Source organism: Leptomonas pyrrhocoris, assembly GCF_001293395.1.
Source record: "Leptomonas pyrrhocoris isolate H10 chromosome Unknown, whole genome shotgun sequence".
NCBI classification, from domain to species: domain Eukaryota; phylum Euglenozoa; class Kinetoplastea; order Trypanosomatida; family Trypanosomatidae; genus Leptomonas; species Leptomonas pyrrhocoris.
This window is the reverse complement of record NW_015438361.1, coordinates 1,276,267-1,295,771: the sequence shown is the minus strand read 5'-3', so window position 1 is coordinate 1,295,771 and position 19,505 is coordinate 1,276,267. Positions and strand designations below refer to the sequence as shown.

At 56.7% G+C, this 19,505-nt stretch overlaps 10 protein-coding genes across 16 annotated transcripts; all 10 read right to left on the bottom strand.

The window, feature by feature from the left end:
* Positions 1-176: 176 nt before the first annotated feature.
* Positions 177-2,382, bottom strand: ABB37_03552 (hypothetical protein; the record flags this gene model as incomplete). The annotated part of the gene is made up of 1 exon (XM_015800932.1): positions 177-2,382. Exon 1 carries the CDS (start codon positions 1,839-1,841, stop codon positions 177-179), a length of 1,665 nt encoding a protein of 554 aa, XP_015660939.1. The 5' UTR covers positions 1,842-2,382.
* A 706-nt stretch (positions 2,383-3,088) lies between these two features.
* ABB37_03551 (putative Small nuclear ribonucleoprotein) lies at positions 3,089-3,711 on the bottom strand (the record flags this gene model as incomplete). Of its 2 annotated transcripts, none has more annotated exons than XM_015800930.1 (1): positions 3,089-3,711. In XM_015800930.1, exon 1 carries the CDS (start codon positions 3,425-3,427, stop codon positions 3,089-3,091), a length of 339 nt encoding a protein of 112 aa, XP_015660937.1. In that variant the 5' UTR covers positions 3,428-3,711. The 2 variants fall into 2 exon arrangements, with proteins under 2 accessions (XP_015660937.1, XP_015660938.1); XM_015800931.1 differs by having other exon boundaries at positions 3,089-3,693.
* A 464-nt stretch (positions 3,712-4,175) lies between these two features.
* ABB37_03550 (putative aquaporin 2) lies at positions 4,176-4,906 on the bottom strand (the record flags this gene model as incomplete). Of its 2 annotated transcripts, none has more annotated exons than XM_015800928.1 (1): positions 4,176-4,906. In XM_015800928.1, exon 1 carries the CDS (start codon positions 4,866-4,868, stop codon positions 4,176-4,178), a length of 693 nt encoding a protein of 230 aa, XP_015660935.1. In that variant the 5' UTR covers positions 4,869-4,906. The 2 variants fall into 2 exon arrangements, with proteins under 2 accessions (XP_015660935.1, XP_015660936.1); XM_015800929.1 differs by having other exon boundaries at positions 4,176-4,901.
* Positions 4,907-5,414: 508 nt separating this feature from the next.
* ABB37_03549 (hypothetical protein) lies at positions 5,415-6,182 on the bottom strand (the record flags this gene model as incomplete). The annotated part of the gene is made up of 1 exon (XM_015800927.1): positions 5,415-6,182. One exon carries the CDS (start codon positions 6,180-6,182, stop codon positions 5,415-5,417), a length of 768 nt encoding a protein of 255 aa, XP_015660934.1.
* Positions 6,183-6,594: 412 nt separating this feature from the next.
* ABB37_03548 (hypothetical protein) lies at positions 6,595-7,595 on the bottom strand (the record flags this gene model as incomplete). Its single annotated transcript, XM_015800926.1, has 1 exon — positions 6,595-7,595. The coding sequence occupies exon 1, from the start codon at positions 7,324-7,326 to the stop codon at positions 6,595-6,597; it is 732 nt and encodes a 243-aa protein (XP_015660933.1). The 5' UTR covers positions 7,327-7,595.
* A 545-nt stretch (positions 7,596-8,140) lies between these two features.
* On the bottom strand, positions 8,141-9,194 carry ABB37_03547 (hypothetical protein; the record flags this gene model as incomplete). Of its 3 annotated transcripts, none has more annotated exons than XM_015800923.1 (1): positions 8,141-9,194. In XM_015800923.1, the coding sequence occupies exon 1, from the start codon at positions 8,954-8,956 to the stop codon at positions 8,141-8,143; it is 816 nt and encodes a 271-aa protein (XP_015660930.1). In that variant the 5' UTR covers positions 8,957-9,194. The 3 variants fall into 3 exon arrangements, with proteins under 3 accessions (XP_015660930.1, XP_015660931.1, XP_015660932.1); XM_015800924.1 differs by having other exon boundaries at positions 8,141-9,163; XM_015800925.1 differs by having other exon boundaries at positions 8,141-9,051.
* A 567-nt stretch (positions 9,195-9,761) lies between these two features.
* Positions 9,762-10,331, bottom strand: ABB37_03546 (putative mitochondrial ribosomal protein L14; the record flags this gene model as incomplete). Its single annotated transcript, XM_015800922.1, has 1 exon — positions 9,762-10,331. One exon carries the CDS (start codon positions 10,329-10,331, stop codon positions 9,762-9,764), a length of 570 nt encoding a protein of 189 aa, XP_015660929.1.
* Positions 10,332-10,990: 659 nt separating this feature from the next.
* Positions 10,991-11,671, bottom strand: ABB37_03545 (putative mitochondrial hypothetical protein; the record flags this gene model as incomplete). Of its 2 annotated transcripts, none has more annotated exons than XM_015800920.1 (1): positions 10,991-11,671. In XM_015800920.1, exon 1 carries the CDS (start codon positions 11,582-11,584, stop codon positions 10,991-10,993), a length of 594 nt encoding a protein of 197 aa, XP_015660927.1. In that variant the 5' UTR covers positions 11,585-11,671. The 2 variants fall into 2 exon arrangements, with proteins under 2 accessions (XP_015660927.1, XP_015660928.1); XM_015800921.1 differs by having other exon boundaries at positions 10,991-11,661.
* A 454-nt stretch (positions 11,672-12,125) lies between these two features.
* On the bottom strand, positions 12,126-13,329 carry ABB37_03544 (putative mitochondrial hypothetical protein; the record flags this gene model as incomplete). The annotated part of the gene is made up of 1 exon (XM_015800919.1): positions 12,126-13,329. The coding sequence occupies exon 1, from the start codon at positions 13,260-13,262 to the stop codon at positions 12,126-12,128; it is 1,137 nt and encodes a 378-aa protein (XP_015660926.1). The 5' UTR covers positions 13,263-13,329.
* A 602-nt stretch (positions 13,330-13,931) lies between these two features.
* Positions 13,932-18,527, bottom strand: ABB37_03543 (hypothetical protein; the record flags this gene model as incomplete). 2 transcript variants are annotated; one of them, XM_015800917.1, is made up of 1 exon in its annotated part: positions 13,932-18,527. In XM_015800917.1, exon 1 carries the CDS (start codon positions 17,931-17,933, stop codon positions 13,932-13,934), a length of 4,002 nt encoding a protein of 1,333 aa, XP_015660924.1. In that variant the 5' UTR covers positions 17,934-18,527. The 2 variants fall into 2 exon arrangements, with proteins under 2 accessions (XP_015660924.1, XP_015660925.1); XM_015800918.1 differs by having other exon boundaries at positions 13,932-18,094.
* Positions 18,528-19,505: the final 978 nt, after the last annotated feature.

Here is a 19,505-nt window from a genome sequence, read left to right as displayed (position 1 = left end):
GGTGGTGTATGCGGGTGTGTTTTCTGCAGCATGGAGGAGGGAACTCCAAGAAAGCGAGCGAAATAGAGCTGCGAAAAAGAAGCTGCACGGCAAAAACAGTTCCAAAGCACAACAAGAAACGGGAAACTCCCCTATGTACATGTAGAAAAAACACACCCGTTCTGCGCCTGCGACCGCTAAATGAAGGGGTGCACAGTTGCATCGTAGTCGCGGCGTTGCTCTGCGTCGGAGAGCACGCTGTACGCATTACTTACCCGCTTGAACTCCTCCGCCGCTTGCTGACGGCTCTCGGCGGATGCGTTGACAAGCCGATCGGGATGGCATTGCAGAATGAGATGACGGTAGCGCTGACGAATCTCACTCAACGTTGCGTGACGCGGCACACCAAGAATGGCGTAGTGCGTCGGCTCAGAACAGGCAGCGGAAGTCTGTAAAGGCGAGGGGGACGGGGGATCCTCCGAATCTGTTTTGGCGCGAGCACACCGAAAGCCCGCATCCGCAGCATGGGGGCTGGTGTGAGTGCCGCTGTCTGACGCGCCCCACAGGTGGTCCGGCCGATGTGAAGCGGTCGGCGCGGCAGCGGCGAACGCTGTAAATGAACGCCGCTGCGAGGCGGCTACCCTCTGCGCCGCGTCGTACCGCTGCCGCTGCGCCTGCAACTGCGCGTACGCCGCCTCCACGTTGGCGTTCAGATGCCTCGCAGCGGCTCTGTCGGCCACCGCCTCCGCTCCCTGATCCATCGCCTCCAAGGCATCGGCGCGCAGCCGCAACGCCAGTGCACACGCCGGATCAGCCGCGACGCACTGTGACGCCTCACGTACCACCTCCAGTGGCAGACAACGCAGCCACTGGATCTGCGTCCGCGCCAGGTATACCTCTGCCTGCAACGCCGGGTTCACCTCCGGCATCGCAAGCATGCGGGCGGAGAGGTGGAGAGCAGCGGGGAAGTCCTGTGCGGACACGGCAGTCTCCAACAGCTCCTGCTGGGCCTCGTACGACAGCACGAACTCAGCGAGCAGACGGGCAGGGGTGTAAAGAGGCAACACGCGTAGGCAGCGCTGCAGCAGAGCCGCGGCGATGTTCAAATACGCACTGCCCGACATGACCGACGCCTTGGCCAGCAGCGTGGTGGCGAAGACGTAGTGGGAGCGGAAGCTGTCCCACAGCTGCCCGTGCTCCGACGGCGCCGTCAGCATCACCTCCCACATTGGTGGCTCCGGCAGATCGGCCAAGTAGGCGAGCAGCAACGCCCGCGCGGTCATGGGGTGGCCGGACTCGAGGTGCACAAAGGCGAGCATCGCACACAGCGGACTCGCCCGCAAACACGCACGCGCGTCTGATGTGCCTGACTCTTCGCTGTCTATCACCGCCAGCGCGTCCCGCCACTGATGGGCCACCACCGCACCGCGGAAACGCTTTATGTGCGGGATCGCGCTTTGCCACATGGAGGTGGTGGGGCCGTCAGCTGCAAGATGTTCCCCGCCGGCCCCACAAAACGGAGGAGACGACGTGCTGAGCAAGAAACTCGCCACCTTATCCGCCTCCTCGTAGCGTTCACCCATGACCAAGGCACGCATGACGCACTCGTCCACCTGTACGCTGAGCCGCTGATCATCCCCGCTGGAAACCGCACAGCCCACTTCGTGCAGTCGCCGGCGAATGTCAAGGCACGCCATGCCATCCTCAGCGCTTTCCTTATAACGGAGAAGCGCGCACGAGCAAATGGCGCGGTAGCCCAAGATGCGCAAGGTGTGTGCGTCGTCCTTCAGAAGCCGGCGCGACGTGATCGGAAGGAGTGTGGATAACACAAAGTAGAGCTCCGCATACTGCTGATTCTTCATTAAAGTTTCGAGACTGCTAGAGGAGCGCGGCGTCGCACCGCTTTCGATGACGCAACACTGCGGGGAAGGAGAAGCAGACGAAGTTCGTTTTTCAGCTGCAGAGCTCCTCACCGGCTCCACCGAGCCCAAAGTTGGCGGCCTTGAAGAAGGGTTTGATGAGGTGGAGGCGGTGTCCTTCAGAGCCGATCGCGTCTTCCGTTTGAGCGATGACGTGTATCGAAGGCGGGCAGCGTGCACGGCGGCCTCCTTCAACTCACTACTGCTGGGCGGAGCCACGAGAGGTGTCACGACGGAGGGCGTCAGACTCGGAAGTCGGACTGAATTAGAACTGTGCGCAGACGAGTGGAAAGTAAAGAGAGCTGCACGGGCGGTGGCTGCGTCGTTATTTGCAGCAATCCCGCGCCGTTGGCCGCCGCGTGACGGAAGACGCGTGCTCCCGTGCATGTAAATACCACGTTTGCTTGTTGTTGGTGGACGTCTGACCTTACTGTCGTGTTCTGTGCCGTGATTTAACGCACTTAAAGTCGGTGTAAAATGACCTAGGTTACATAAAGGAGATGAAACAAGAGATGAGTCAAGACAGGGAGAAGAAGGTGAAACCAAGGAAAGGCGGCGGTGGGACGTCGAGGAGGCAACCCCCACACAAACGCAGACAACCACATTAAAAACAGCTCCGCACTGCTGCGTCACGCTTACTTGCGGTGAGAAAAGAAACACCCAACAAGAAAAAAAAAGGTTTCGTTGCTGCCAAAAGAAAAACAACATGCAAGACTGTCACGGCTTCTTTGAAGCTCTTCCACCTCATCGATAACGCGAGCAGCGTCAAGTGCATCGCGACGTTTTCGCCCATCAACTGCAACACATTACTCGCATGTTCTTGTGTTCCTTCCTTTCCTTTATTCGTAAGCCAAACATACAGTTCTCACAAGGGGTTCCTTGCACCGAAGGGTTGGTGCAAGCGCTTCAACAAATTCGCAAAAGCTCCATCGTCGTTGGTCTGACAGCCGAACAACACGCGAGAGTCGGTGCCAATGCACCTGCACGCACGCGCCGCGGGCACAGGACAGTATTACCCCACGCATCAACAACAAAACCCAAAAAAACCAACTCGCTGCTGCCACACAACAAACACTTGATCGCAGACGTGCCGGCAGATGCAACGCAAACAGCAGAAGCTAACGCGGTTTGAAACGAATACCAACAAGGACAACAGAAGTAGCCACGCAAGCGCCGCACGCACTCGGCGCTTACGACCGCTGACGCTTGCGAGCAGCACCAAAGCCTTTCCCTTCGCCGCGCGTGTCCTTCGCCTTGGACACGACCTCGCCCGCACGCAGCAACGCCGGACTCGTCTGCAACGCGTCGGGCAGCTGGAAAAAAACCACGTTCGAGCCGCGCACAAAGACGGACTCCATTTTCGTCTCCGTGCCGTTGCGCACGGTTTTGGTGGCGTCCTTGAGAAGCACATTCATGTTGTTTTGGAGATCTTCTAGCGTGCCATGGTACACCTCACCCGTGGCGACCTCTATTGAAACAGGCAGGTGCAGCGCATCAAACAGCACCTTCAATGGGATGCTTTCGGCCATCGTAGGTGAAGAATTTTGAGCGTGTGTGATCGAAGGTTACACGCGGATTCGCGTAGTGTTTCCTTGAAAAACGCTGTTCCAAAGGGAAAAAACAACGCACCACAGCCGCGAGAGAATTACGTGTGAGAATTCGTTATTGGCAATACGACAGTCCTTCCTTTTCTGCGTCGCAAAGTATAAAGAAATACGAGCTTGAGAACGAGAACAACGCGCAGTCCTCGCACCGATATCGCTTCCTTCCACCCGTTTCGAATGTGTTTCGTTCTTTCTCAGACAGTTTTCCTTTGTTGTTATTGTTGTTGTCGGTTGGGGTCGACGGAGGGGACAGGAGATATGGAGAAGACGAAAGAGGAGAAGCGTTGGAGAGGCGCGTGAGAAATCAGAGAAAGCACGTTGGGCAGGCATACGCGCAGAGCTATCACCGGTGCCTCGTTTCTTCCTACGGGCCACGAAAACTGCGCGGCAGGACAGACAGCGCAGATCACAGCAATTTCAGCATCGAAGCTTTCTTTTTTACGATTCATGCAGCTACGAGAAGGGGGGCAGTAGTTCCTCAGAAGCAACGAAGGCTTCCGCAACGCCGTGTGTTCGACGAGAGCCAATCACTTGTAGCCGTGTTGTTGTTGCTATTGACCAGCTTCGAGTGTATAGTACGCAACAAAACGAGAGGCATGACAGAGTAAAAGAGAAGCGGTAGGAAAAGCGCGGGAGACAGAGGGACGGCGAAACACTTTCTGCTGCGCGCCGTTTAGTAAACCGCCTCTTTGTCGATGTGCACCGGAACGCGCTCGTGCGTGTCGAGGAGCTGATACACAACGGTGGCAATGAACGCTCCACCAATCGGCGCAATCCAATACACCCAGAAGAAGATGAGAGGGCGGCACTTACCGCCGATGCAGGCAACGAGCTGCATGCCGGTGGCCACCGCGGGGTTGAAGGCACCACCCGTGAAGCCGCCTACCGCGAAGCCGGCCGCCGTCAGCGTCATGCCGATCGCGAAGCCGTAGAAGTCGTTCGTGCGCTGTCGAGAGAAGCAGACGTGCAGGACGACGGAGGTGAGGGCGAAGGTGTAGACCATCTCGCACAGCAGTGCCTGCCAGACGTTCAGCACATCCGCGTTCGTTTCCGGTGCAGGGATGTTGAGGCCTACGATGATGGACGCGTAGAGAGACGCGCAGAAGGAGCCGGCCAACTGCACGAACAAGTAAAAGAGAGTGCGGCGCAGCGTCATTTTGCGGTTGATGAAAACGGCAAACGAGATGGCGGGGTTGAAGTGGGCACCGCTGATGTAGCCAAAGGTGAAGCACATTGCAGCGAGCATAAAGCCGATGGCCAGCGGGGCGAGAGTGCCGACGCCAATGGAGGCCAGTGTGATGGTGAGCACGAATAGAAAGGTGCCGACGAACTCGGCCACCAACTGACTAAAAAACTCGGAGAACATTGCGATTTCAATGAAGCAATACCGTTGGAATCTGAACTTTTGAATGTACAGTTTCAATAATAGCGGTGGTAAAGCGGTAGAGGAGCAGCAACAAAAAAGAAGAGGGCAAAGGATGTGTGTGTGTGTGTGTATTTGTTGGAAGTGGCAATGGGTAAGAGGGGAACAAGAAGGACGTCTAGAATTCTGGCAAAGAGTTCGGAGCATGAAGTACAGAAACAAAAAGAGAATGCCTATGCATGATGACTTAAATTGGGCTTGCAGTGCAAAGATAATGCAGCGCGTCGTGACCGTATAAGAGGCTGTGGAATGTTTGCCTTCTTTGAAGGCTCGTCAAGATGTATCACCTCGTTTTGGGGGACTGCATCGGCCTACGTCACAACGTGTAGGGTAAACGAATGCGGTCGGTGATGCAGAAACGCTCGTGAAAGCGGTCCCAATACGAAACAAAAATCAACAGGAAAGCGAAGGAGTGTGGGCATATTCGCCTCCATTAGTTATACTCGACTCCTTTTCAGACTTAAAAACAAAAGAGAGAGGCGTACAGCATTACGCTTCCAGTTCCGCTGCGGGTCGCGTCTCTCCTCCCTTATCCTCCTCCTCTGCGACGCAAAGCATAGCCAAGGATCGCCAGTCACTCCGGAACAGGTCTTCGCCTTCGGTCTGGAGAAGCAACGCGAGCTGCCGCGGAAACTCCCGCTGGACGCAGCCGACCCAAAAGAAGCGAGACACGTCAGGCTCAAACAGCCACGTTCGCCACCGTCGGCACACGTTCTCGGCCTCCACGAGAACGACCTCGGTCGGTAGAAAAGACAAGACTTCCAGCACGATCGCCGGCTGGGTAAACCACAAGCCCGATGCAGCACCCCATGCACAAGACGACGCGGGCGCAGACGACCCTGCCGTCGTACCTGACATCGTCGCCTCTGCAGCAACTGAGGGAAGAACGGTGCCCTGCTTCTCACGCGCGTCCAGCAACGAGGCGAGCGAGGTGGAGAAGCTGTGGAGTAGGGTGTCCTCGTCGAGCAACAACTGCGCCTCCCTAGGTTGGAGTTCGACGGGAGTGCCGGTGTACTCGAGGCTGCCGGACACGGCGTCGATCATGCGACATGCCTCTTTTACCTCCCGAAGCGTGTCGCTGAAGTGACGTCGCGCTTCTTGTAGCGCAGGGATCACCGGCCCCGCAAACAGAGGCGGGTGCGCCTGCACAATGGCCTGCCTCTCCTCATCGGACGTCGCCTTCAGGTAGCGAGCAAAGATGTCAGGAATCGTCTCGGATGCAGACGCAGGTTTTTTCTGCTGCTCGTCGGTCATCATGAAGACAGCAGTCTTCAATTGTGGGTTTGCTTTCTACAGGCCCCAGAATAAGATGTGTTGCGCGACAGTGTTGAAGACAATCGCAGTATAGAAAAGAAGAAAGGGAGAGAGCGAGATTCAAAAAGCAATGGAGTCGCATGAAAGCCGACAGAATCAAAAAGCCGCGAAGAGTGAAACCTCGAAAACGCGTAACGGCGGGAAAAGGAGGGCGGGAGGTTACGACAAACGCATCCAACAAAAAGTGGCGCCCGTGAGTTCTTTCCTCCTTTCCACAAGGCAGAACAAGGAGCAGGAGCAGAAAACAGGGTAAAGAGAGCGAAAGTTGTCGTTAAGGCGCTATGACTGCTCCTTGTAAACTATTATCTTCTCCACCGCTTTTCTTGATGCTGTTCGTTTGCTGGCTTCCCTGCGCCTATGCTTCGAGCGCATTTGGTTGGGTTTCTTTCGAGCCAGCAACGAGTGTGTGATACAGTCTCGCCGAGGACGCATCGCCGCGGCGCAGCACCTCGACGCAGTGTTGCATCACGCGATTCTCTCGCTCTAGTTGAAGCACCTGCTGCTCTTTCCTGTACTGCGCGGCAGCACATTGCTGCGCGTAATTCGCCTGCTGAGCCGCAGCAGCGGCACGATTGGCTCGGTCGTCAACCGGGATCGGAGCCGAATCCGATGAGAGGTCGCGGTGCCGTTCTCTTGATGAGCAGTGCGGATTCACTGCGCGAGCGCCGCCGTCGCGATGGAACTGCACGCTACGGGCAGACGCAGCTGGCGATGAGCAAGGTGCTGTGATGCGCGAAATCTCTCGCTGAATTGCCACGATGGCGGTCTCGAGCTCCGTGCGTTTGTGCGCCGCCGCCGCGAGAAGTTGCTCCGTCCGAGCGAGAGATTCTAACGCCTTTTCTGTCTGCCGCTCGCGAGCCGCAGCGCACTTCTGTGCCGCTGCCAGCTCCTTCGTGGCATCGGCAACACGCTTGGTTACCTTGCTCCATTCATGTTGGTCGGCCAGCAGACCGAGACGCTCCTGCTGGAGCTCCTCTTGGAGCTGTGCCGCCACCGCCCTCAGCAGGGGCAATGGCACACTGTGCAGCCGCCGCGTGGCTTCTGCGTTGGTGACTTTCGCCTTTTCAAAAGTCATGGCGGTCCTCATTTAGCTGCATAAAGCGATAATAATAAAAAAAAAAGGGAGGCGTGGAGGCGGACGGAGCGGTAGCCGCGTCGGTCACACACGGAGGTGGTGAATGTGTGAGGTCTTCAATGAATACCTCTGATTACGTTGCCGTTGCTTCTTTGGGATTTCTGCGCCTCATCGAAAGACTCCGAGAATCATGTCGCAGAGAGAGAGAGGGAGAGGGTTGTGTTCTCAGGGGGAAACTGTAGCGATGTGCGAAGGGGAGAGGCGAGAAGACACAAACGGCTAGAGAAGAGAGAGAAGAAGGGGAGGAAGGGTGTGCGGGGTCGTGACGGCGGCAGGGGAACAAAGTTTACGCACCTGCACAACACACTGAAAGGGAGAGAGAGAGGCTTGCGCTTTTCCTTTAAAGCGAAAAGAAAAAAAGAAGGCCTTACTAACGGAGCAGAAATACAACGTGTGTGTCTGTGAGATGGCACAGCTGCCCAAATATGAGCGCAAGTTTCGGTGCCTTCACCTGTGGCCCTTGTAGACTATCGGCGGAAGTCGTGGAAGGAAGAGTTGTCGTCCACCACAACTGCACCTACCAAGAGAGCAATTACAATAATAATAATAATAATAATAATAATAATAATAATAATAATATTAATGGCAAGCATTCTTAACGGCCAAAAAAACGTAAAGAGAACAGGAGACGCAGTACACTTCTTTTCCACCGTTCCTGTTAGAGCGCTTCTCTCCCCTACGAAACACCTGCTTCGACAGCAGAAACGAAAAGAGCAAAGGAAAAAAAAAAGAGACGGGCAGCAGTTCCCTTCCGTGAGGGCCAACGTTATCGCTCAAAGCGCATCGAATAGCCGCCGGTGTTGGGGTCCTTGTCGAACTTGAAGTTGTCCGTCGACATACCAAAGTTGCCCAGGATCTTGTTACCAAGGTTCTTCAGTTCGCCGAGCATCTTCTGCATTTCCTCGTCCACCTTGGCCTTCGCGGCGGTCTTGCGGGCCCGGCCCTGCGCATCCAGTACCCCACCCAGCTTCTCATAGCCTTCGTAGTCGCCGTACGCGCTGGACCACTTCTGCAAGTCGTAGTAGCAGTCCGCCCGTCGCAGGTACGCCTTTTGATACTTGTCATCGTGGCGAATAGCCTCGGAGAGCATCTGGGCCGCCTCCTCTTTCACATCCAATTTCATGAGACAGAACCCCGCGTTGCAGTACACCTGCGAAGTGAGCGTGTAGTCCGTCGTATCTGCCGGCTCGTCGTCGTGGTCACTGTCGCCGTCGGTCACGTTTGGCTCCTCCACGTCTGCTGGTGGTTTTGGCATGTTGCTCTTTGCTGGTCGAGCCGGCACGGGTTTGATTGGGGCACACCAAAGTGCGCGACGATACATGACGAGGGCCTCCGAGATGTTGCCCTCCTTGAACAGTTGATTCCCTGCTACTTTCAGCTGACCGCAGCGCTCCACGTCCACGGAGCGTTCACCTTGCTCTTCCTCCACTCCTGCCGTTGTAGTGGCCGTCGCAGCCGGCTCAGCGGAGGCCGTTTGCTGTTCTTCCGAGATTTCTGGGCTGACGACGTTGGGGCACTCCGGCGGCGGTGTGGATTGGTCCTCGTCGTCGGACGTCGGCAACTGCTCAACGACAGCAGGCATTTTTCCTTTCTCTAAATATAAATCAGTGCGAAAAAGGCCAAAAACTTACCGGTTCACAAAAACGAAAGCAGCGGAGGGCGGGGAGCACCAATTCTTGAAACGTATATATGTAAAGTATGTGTGTGTGTGTGTAGTAGTGCGCTCGTATGCGCGTACGTGCTCGTGGCGAGAACGCAACGTTATGGAGGGGGGAGGGCGTTTCGCACTTGAAAAATAGAAGGCGAGTCACGAAATACCTGAGAAGCAAACCAAACAAACAGCAATGGAATGACGTAGACGAAGCCGGGGAGGAATTCCCAAGCAAATACGCTGCGGAATGACGATCAGTGATTCAAACCGGTAATCTTTCGTTTTGGCATTTATACGCCTCTCCACGTGAATGTTTCAGGTGAGTATTCCACACACAAGCGTCTGCCCTGCGTGAAAGAGTGCTCTTCTGCTTATTGACGCCAGACAACAAACAGAACACTCGCACGGATGCAAACTAGAAGTTTTCTTTTCAGCAGCGACAACAACATCGAAGCAAAAGAAGACGGAAAGCGCGGTTGATTGCCCCGTGTGCGGCACTGGCCACAACAAACGCACCATTCCTTCTATGTATTCTTCTTCTTTTCGATAGATACGTATATCAATCTCCGTAAATACCGCTTTCTGGCTTTCGCTTTCAGGACAACGGGAAAGACCCAAAAAGAGCAGAAGCCACGCCGACAACCCTCACACAGCTCGCCCCACTCACGCGTTCCCTCCACACTCCCGTCGCGCAGAGGAAGAACGCACACCCAAGAAAAAAACCTACGCCACTGCCTCACACAAAGAAGTTCGCCAGGACCATCGCCTTGAGGTGGTACTTGTGGTTCACGTGACGACCCGCGCAGTACATCACCCGCGTCCCCAGCGGCACACGCTGATCATTCATGATAATGCACGTGTTGCGATCAAAGTTCGTCTGCAGCCCACTCACACGCGTGTTCGTCTGCCGGCGAGTAAAGAGGCAGACCCAGTAAATATTGCCCGGCTTCACCCGATGACGCGACACATCCCCACTGCCGCGGCCCTTAAAGCGTTGCACCGACACGCGGTGCGCCACAGCAGGAAAGACGCGGCAGTGGGCAAACCGCTCGCCCGTGGCCTTCGCAATGAGTCGGACGTGTTTGCAGTTCGTGTTGTCCACGCAGTGCAGCTTCACCTGATCGCTCAGTGGCACACCGGTCCCGTAGCCCTCAGCACCGGTGCCCCACCGGGAGCGGTAGGAGCCTTTCCGGCGAATAATCAAGTTGTTGCGGAACCACGTCTTGTTTACCGGTTTACCGGCCGGCAGCTTGGCGGCTGCGTCTGTGGTGGTCGGCGCGAGCCACGCACGACAAAAGCGGAACATTGGGTTCTTGTCGCACCCTTTCCTGAACAGGCAATAACACCAATGACAACAACAGGGAGACGAGGAATGCGGAAGTTCAGACGTGGAAGAGAAACGGACGACACTGTGAAAGAAAGTAACGCGTTGAGACCGCATTCTTCAGCGCGATAGATGGATTAAAAAGTAGCTGCAGTCGGAGAGAGCGAAGCACCGCGCATTCGCTTCTCTTCTCTCCTCCTCAGTTCCCTTCAGAAGAAACGTCGTTTCCAGACCTCGCCACGTCGAGTTGTTTCGATCGCGGAGAAAGAAATGCCAATGCTGCGGCCCTTTCGCGGGGGGAGGGAAGCCGTCTTTTTTGGTGATTTTGCGTTCAGCAAAGCTTCCAGAAACGGTGAAGGAAACCCGATACTTATCTCGACCTGTGGAATCTTCTATTTCCATCGGGAATGACTGATGGTGTATGCGGAGTTGGAAGAGCAGAGCATAGCGTTGTGCCCTTGAAACCACTAAAAAAAAAAGCATAACGGTAAAGGGAAGCAATGGGAGACACACAAACACAAACTACAAGCGTACAACTACGCTACTGAAATGGAGCAAAACAGCTCGAAAGTCATGCATTGTTTCTTTGCAGGTCCTGCAAGACAAAGTATTTCGGCTTTCCGTCGTCGCCACCGCAACTTTTACGACCTCACTTGATCTACGTCCTCACGGCCGTGAAAGATGAGATCTGGCGGCTCCACGACGAAGTGACCGCGCTTCGACTTGTAGAACGCGGCTTGCTGCTTCTTCAGCTCCATCAACCTCTGCACCGTGTCATCCACGTTGCCGTTCACTTCCTTGCGCAGCTCCTCCTTCCGACGGAGGAACTCGTTCAGTGCATCATACTCCCACCCAGCCCGCTTCGGCATTTGTTCCGCGGTGGCCATAACAGGGGCATTGTTGCCGTACACGTAGTCCTTGTACCGCATGTACGGGTATGGGTCGATGCCTTTCTGCAGGCACAACCGCACCCGCTCCGCCTCCGCCGCTCCGCGCTCGTCCGGCATAACGTACTTCTTAATAAGAGGGTAGCTGACGAGAGGGACGAGAGTGATGAAGGTGGAGGCACCGACTGCGACCACCCACGGTGCCTCGGATTGAATGCGGCTGGCTACCATCCTGAAAGGGCGTGCGACAGTGTTGAGGACGACGTTGCAGCCGTCACAGAAGCTGCGCATGTGGTCCACCACGACGGTGGTCGCACGCATCTTCATGCGTTGGTAGCCAAGCGACATGACGTCTGCAAGTGCGGTGCGACGAGATGAAATCAGCCTGATTTTGTCGGACTCACAAGGAAAGATCCAATTCTGCTGTTGTCAACTCAAAAGGGTGTCGTGTGTTTCGTTCACCGCGTGAAGAAGAAGGAGGGGGGAAAGCAACAACGAAGGCAATTACAACAAAGAGAGCACCTCCATCAAAGCTGAAAATACAACGTTAATGCTCCAGAATGATTGCGACAAGTGGAACATAGACGTGCGAATTGAGCCACAAAAAAGAATCGTAAATAGAGAGCGCTGCACTATTGCCCGAGCCTATTATGTTATGGTTGAAATAAATCGTTTATTCGCTCCTTCACATTCACCACTCTTCTTTCATGCCTCTCAACGATGCCCAATAATAGCATCAACGCAGCACGTCACGTTGTCGGACTTCTATGTAGTGTAAAGACTCTGTGACACCAAAATCGCCTGGAAATGCTTTTCCGCGTGATGATGGAAGAAGTAAACACGCAGAGTGGAAAAAAAAAAGGATTCAAGCTCAAACAGTTGTCTCCGTTCAAAACTTGTACTTGAGCAGCCGAGATACGAGCTGATCTTCTGCGCTGTGCAGAACACCCGTCGTGACCACAGGGACGTCCCAATCCACGATCACTTCCTCTGAAGCACGCAGAGGTGCCAACAAAGTGAGGCAGAGGTAGTAGTGCGTCCTCAGCAGTTCCTCCAGCTCCGCCGTCCCATCACGCCCCTTTGCTGCGGAGGTGACGACAACTTCTTCTTGAAAGAACGCCGGTAGCTCCTCCAGCGTCGAGGCAACTTCGATGCGTGCGTTCACGACACGGCCTTCATCGTCTGGGGCGTTGACGAGGTCTAAAAAAGGCACGACACCAAGCTCCAAGGTGTTCTCCTCGGGTGGGCTCTGTGCAAACAACCCTCTTTCCTGTTCCTCCACGTCCTCGTCGCCGCGCGCCGACGCTCGCTCCCGCATCAACAAGCTTTCATTCGCGCTTCTTTCCACCGGCCAAGCCAGCGGGAGAAGCAGTCCGCGAGACAGTAGCACCTCCACCGCCCAATAAAAAGTGGTGTAGCTGACGAGCAAGTTGTTCGTACGCAGCTGCCGGTACGCCGCGAGAGTCTCGTCCTGCATTCGCTGCCGGCCTTTGAGGTAGTAGGGCAGCAGCATCGTGTGATGGATGCGACAGTGTCGCTCCGCGGCCTCCGTCTGGTCCTTCAACTCCGCTGCGGAGGGAAGGCTCTGCAGCCAGCCCCACAGGTGCGAGACACTGCGGTGCTGCTCCAGCGTAAGGCGCCACGCCAGCTCCGGCCACTGGGAGCTCCCGGTGAGGAAGGACACAATCCCATCTTGAATGGTGTCCGTGGCCCTCGGCGACAGTGAAGGCCCGGCGAGTGCGGTCGTGGTGGTTGTCTGCGACGTCGTCTGCCAAGGGTTTGTGAATTGGCACTTCAGGCCCACTTTGGAGAGGACGGAATTCGCGCAGAAGCGGCGCGACGGGACGGCGAGAAGGGAGGTGCCAGCGTCGCAAGCGTCGCGCACGTACAGCCCAATCCCTACAGCAGCGTCGCGCTTCTCGATGAGGGCGGTGGGGTGAATGCCGATGTGCTCCAATAGGGCGTAGGTGGAGAGGTACTCCGCAAGTTTTGCGGAGCGTCGTGCCCGCATCACTGGCGAGGGCATCCTCGATGGGTAACTAACGCGCCGCAACGAGACGGACGTCACGCCTGTGGCGCTGGGGGGCTGCATGGGTGCGCAGCGGTGGTGGTGGCGGCGTAAGCGAGGGGTTCACAACGGCAGCAAAGCAAGCCGCAGCAGAAAACGCGGGGAGCAGAAGTTGAGGGAGAACTCAATTCTTTTTTTCGAAGTACATGGGGATGAGTCGTTGGAGTAGACGACACACGGAAAAAGCGCCGGTCACCATTGTTCAGATTTATCCCGCGCCATTCTTATTCTGCGCGTTGACTTCTAAAATCCCTTGCAGCGCAGTTTCACTTGGTGCGCGGAAGACTGCCCGGAAAAATAATATTGCATGGTCTATCAAAAGTAGCATTTTGCCGCCGCCGTAAGGAGCACGCACACCGCATTTCACGTGTGTTGCTTCCTGCCTCGCATAAACAGCTTCGCCGAGCGATTGGTGCGTTCTCGTGTACTGCAATGATCTTATCGTTTCCTGTTAAAGCAGTCCAACCTATGCACGCGCTCCCTTTACAGACAACGCGCCGTCAAAGAAAATATCCATCATCCACTTCAAAATCAGAATGCGGCAGTTTTTAATACAGCTGCAACTTCTGTTGTTGTTGTCTAAGCAGCTCTCTCTGTGTCATGCTCACCCACGCTTTCATTGCCAGCTCAACTGCGCCGAAGGACAGATTTGAGGTGCGCTGCCTGCTGTAACACGAGTGCCTCCGCGTCCATGTTGCCCACCGTATGCAGCAAACTGCTGTAGTCGCCCAACGCATGTAAAATGACCTCCGTCGTCGCACTCGCACCTCTCGCGTCCGCCGCCGCCGCCGCCGCCGCAGTGGCACCACCGGTGGTTAGCCCGTCAGAGGGGCGACAAGGTGGCGTTCCCTCTGCGGCGTGAACAGCACCCTCCTCGCCGAAGCAGATAAGGACGTCGTGGTACTGCGCCAGCACCAGCGCCACCACACCAGCGACGTCTGTGTAGTGCGCCGACTCCTTCAACAGCGACAGCGCCGCGAGCGGGGCCGGCTGCGTCAACCCCTCTGCACCGCCCCCACCAGCGAGCAACAACGCGGCCCCGAGCAGTCGATAGCCAAGCTGCACCGAGAGTGCTGACCAGCGCTGGAGCAGATCCGATACCAAGGGACGCTGCAAATGAGGCATCGCTTTCACTAGCACCACTGCCTCGCGCCAGAGGCCTTTCGACTGCAGCGTCAGACAGGCACCGCGGTACTCGCCAGCCAGCACAAGCTTCTCCACGGCGGCCGCGACGTCGTCCTGCGCCAGCAGCATCGCCGCCGCACGCTTTGCAGAAGCGGTGAACAACGTAGAAAGAGCCGTGTCGACCGATGACGCGGACTTCGCGCCGCTCGAGGCGGCGACTGCCATGCTGAGCGTGGCCATTTCGTTGTACTTTTCTGACTGGGAAGAAGTGTCCAGCAGCACCTCGATGGCCTGCTGGGGGTTCTGCAGCTGCAGCCAGTCCCGCGCAAGCGACAGGCGAGTCGCGCAGTCGTCGTTGTTGCCGTTTCGGAAGTTGCCCGCGTTGATGAGAAGGGCGGCGGTGCGCTGCTCGTTTAGCAACACGCGATTGCGCCGCACGGTGGATGCGGGGGCGAGGGCCTCGGCGTAGGGGTCCGCATTGGGGTACATCTCCGGCACCGTCGTCACAGTCTCTCCCGCAGAGTTGGGATTCGTGCTAACGGCGCTGGCGCTATTGTTGGCGGTGATGCCGCTTTTGAGGAAAGCGGAGCACCTGTCTGCCTCGCTGGTCAGCGCGGTGCCAGCGGGAGACGTCAACAGCGAGGAACTCTGCGAAGCAGAAGCGCCACGCATCGACGGCGTCCAACTCTGCAGGGCCACCAGTACAAGACGCATAAAACGCTGCTTCGACACCTGGCCCAAGAATCCCGTCACAATGATGGACCGCTCTAGCCACAGCAGCGGAGAGGTAGGCGTCGTCGCTGCTGCCCGTTCGGTGCACCTGGCCAGTTGCTTTAACACATCGTGTGCGACCATGGTAGTACGATAGAGCTCCAGCTCGTCATAGAGGATTGTCATATCCTCCGTCAACAACTGGCCAAAAGGGCCGCGGCACGGACGCGCGTTCGCGGGAATCGCCTCCATCACGGCACTCGGCATCTGTGCGAAGGAGGCCGGCGAAGGCGAAGCAGCGGTGATGTCACCCCCCGCCCCTGTGGAACTCTGCACCCCGCCGTGGCTGTTCAGCTCCAGCGACACTTGCACGTAAGTGCGGTGGGCAGGCAGCAGGAAGGACAAATTCTTCATGGGCCGGCGCAGGGCCCGGTAGCGGACGCTGCTGTTCATCTCCGCCAAATTCGCATCGAACACGTACAGGCAGCCGTCCGCGCCGAGCACACAGAGCGACTCGCCGACCCAGTACAGCGAGAGAGCCCGCACGTCGGCTGGCATGCCGCTGGAGGAGAGGGCGCGCAGCTCGCCGGTGGTGATGTCCCACACGGCGAACACGCCCGTCTCAAAGAGCACCGCGACCACTTTAGTGGAGGCGACTCCCTCGTTGCCGGCGCCGGTGGGAGATGCGGCGGCCGCGGTGCTCGTCCCATTCGCATTCTCCGACGCTGTCGCCGTCGACGCCGCAAGGACGTCGCTGCGGCCAAAAGAGTCCGTGGCGACCCACATTAACGGCGAGGAAAAGCTCATGAGCTCGTTGGCCGCCGGTGTACAGGAGGGCGGGAGGGGGCCGGCTAAGCAAACCACGGCGCCGCAGTTCGGCGGGGCATCGCGCAGTCGTCGTACGGAGAGTCGAGTGCCCTGCGCGTGCAGCACCACGCCGTTGCCGTGGCCGTCCCACGTCACGAGACCGTCGCCCACTACGGCAAACCGCACGGCGCCTTCGGCCACGGCGGGGTTGAAGAGCGGTATCGCATCACGGCTCACCACGACGCGATCCTTGTACACGGACCACAGCGAGAGCGTGCCCTCGGAAAAGAGAACGGCCAGCAGCTGCGGGGTGCCCTGCACGCCACTCAGGCAGCGCCGCATCGACGGCGGGGCCCACGAGACGTTCGCCACGCCCAGGCCGGAGTGGATGTGCACGAGGCGGCTGTCCTCCGCCGTCCACACCTCAAAGGTGCCGTTCCAGTAGGTGAGTAGGATGTACGTCGTGGACGGGTCCGTTGTAATCTCCTTCATGCGCGTCTGCTCAGGCACCGAAGACGGCCTGCGCAGGATTCGGACCACCTCACCGGTGCGCGTGTCGATCAGGGAGACTTGGTGGTGGTGCCGGTACTGCTGCACGCGGTCCGACACGACCCACACGAGGTCGCTCCACTTGTGGCCACACAGCAGCACAATCTGCGTGCCGCCCGAGTAGACCAAGTTGAAGCGCCGAACAGCGATGGCGTGGGTGACGTCCATGAGAGCGAGGTGGCCGCTCTCCAGCGCCACGCAGCAGTGATGCGCACCGACGGGGCAACACGTCACCGGCCGCAACACCGGTGCCAGCCAGCAACCCAACAGCTTCCACCGCCGTGACACCGCCGTGTACTGCCAGTGGGCAATGGTGCCATCCTCGAAGAGCACCGCGAAGCGCGCGGGATCGAGTTCGGACTGCACCACATTGGCGGTCAGTTTCGCGTTGATGCGCACCCCTCGTACGTCCGTCGCGACGGTGGTGAAGCGGTCGTGGCGGGTGACGTGCCACGCCACCAGGCGCTGATCGGAGCCGAAGGAGTACAACACGGGAAGCGCCTTCGTGCTCTCCGCTGCGAGTGGGGATGGCGAGGTGAGGGCGGTGGTGTAGGTGGCAGAGGAGCGAAAGATGCGACGGAACTCCACCTCGTCCGGCATCCACAGAAACGACTCGTTCAGCATCAGCCCCAACTTCCAGTCATAGCAGCCCACGGCGCTGCGCGTCGCAAAGTACAGCACTTCCTCCTGCGCGTCGCTGAAGAAGGCATCCAACACGGTGGCAGACCCGTCGCCGCTGTCGTAGATGAGGTCCTTCGCCACAGGGGCTTCCTTACCGCCTTCCAGCTGAAGGGAGCGAATAACGCGCAGGCGATCGCCCAGGACAACCGCACAGCAGTGACGGTCGCTCAGCCGGGACAGCGTCACAAGCGTGGGCTGACACCGATTCTCAAGCAGCGAGCTATGCGGTACCTCGAGAGGCAGGCCACCCGGTGGGAGCGGCGTGTTGTCGACGAGGTGGGAATTAAAAATGTAGCTGTTGCGCTCGGACGTGACGACGAGCAGGTGCTCCTCGGTGAGAAGCGCTAAGCATTGCACCGGGCCTTGACACGGGGTCTGGATGCTGGTGAGAGCGACGCCCTCCACCACATCCCAGTACATGAGGACGCCGTGTGCATCGCCGCTCCAGAGAAACAAACCCGTCTGCAGATACGAGGCCGGTGGGCGGCGCCACAGCAGCGCCCGCACCGCAGCCTTGTGCCCACTCAGCGACTGCGTCAGCTGCATACTGTTCACGTCATAGATAAAGATGACTTCGCCGCCGTGGCTCACCGCGGAGCTGCAGGCCAGCAGCTGTTGTTGCCCATAGGCGGCCGACTGAAAAGGGAAGTTGCCGCCATCAGAAAGGATGGTGGGGAATCCGCTGCTGCTGTGCGTGTTGCCGCACCCCGGGATGACCTTTGGTGAGAGCGGAGGGGCGACGGCGGTAAAGTTCATTTCGAGGTGTGTGCGCTTCCTTCTGTATTTGCTCCTCTATTTTTGTATACCTATGAGCTTGTTAGCAGAAGAAGAGAAAGAAAAGAAAAGCTTCCAAGGCAAGCTACAGCGTCCGCTACAGCCATGAAACGTCGTGGCGCCTTCGTGCTGCTATGTGTGCTGCGTGTACACTGAAACAAGCAGTAGGCGAATAGCTGGGGGCAACAGAGACGATGGAAAAGGGGAGGTGAACCGGTGCTGCCGCACAAAATGAGAACGGAAGACTTAGAGAGAAAAACAACAAAGAAGACTCCACGACGCTGAGGCTGTACGGCGAAAATTCACGTTATGGGCAGTTTCATTACGGCAGAATGAGTGAAGAACGTCTGCATGACACGGCTGCAACACCCCTAAATATTATATATATATATATATATATATATATATATGTTTGTGTGTATCAACAGGCACAGAGCGAGACAGAAAGTAAGAAAGCAATCGGAAAGCCAACAACAAAAACAGAAGAAGAGGAAATGAGCGGGCCTCCCAGCGATGAGGGAAAGGCGGCGCAACGCGTATCGTTGGCTGAGAGTGTCCGCACGGCAGACAGGCGCTACAACGAACACACACATCCGATAGCGAGAGAGAGGGAGGAGGTCGCCAAGAAGAGAAGAGAAAAATCAGAAAGAGAAGCGTTGCCAGCGAACGCTCTTGAAACCATGCGAAAGCTCCGGCAACCGGGAGCGAGCGATATCCGCCGAGATGAAATGCATAGAAGACGGAGCACCAGTGAATTTCTTGACTCCTGCGAAACAAGCTCGAGAGACCTCCGACGAGGCCACACATGCCAGGCGAAAACTCGTGAAGATAGTAGTAACACACTTGCTAGCGTTTTATCATGATGTCATTAAGGCTGGACGAGAGTGTATAAATCTTAAAAGGGGAACAAAAGAAAAATGAAAAGAAAGAGAAAAACAGTCTTCCAAAGTGTGTGCCTGCTGCACCGTCTCTAGCACATTTTGCAGATGCTGAAAGCTAGCAATTTTGAAGTCGATAAGTCGACAAGTTAGAGAAAGGAAAAACATGTGAGTTACGGAGGGGAGCGTGTAAAGCGCAGCTCCAGAACGATTTCGGCTGAGAAAAAAAAAAAACATTGAAAAGGATTGCCGAGGGGGATACGCGAACGTGTTTCACCTCGCGGAACAACCAATACAGCGAGAGAATACATTTAGAAAGCGAAACACAAAAAAGAGGCGAAAGTGTCACCCGATAGTTTCCCTCTGCGTCCTGTCTCCAGTGACAGACGCGTCGCTCCAGCTATACCTTCAGAAAAAAGAGGAAATGTTTTGTTTGTGTGAGAGAAAACGTAAGGTGGAAATCTCCTGAATCTGTTACTGAATATTGAAGAGTATGGAAGAAAGAAAAAGAAAAGAAAAAAACGCCGATGCTGTGTGCATACAAATAAGAAAGTTGTATGGTGGCACATCTCACGTCGATGCGGTCGCGAGTCGTTGCGACGGGCAATCACCTGTGATCGCAAGTTCAAGAGGAAAACGAGTTGGGTAGGCACAGATGGCCAGAAAAGCTCGTTGA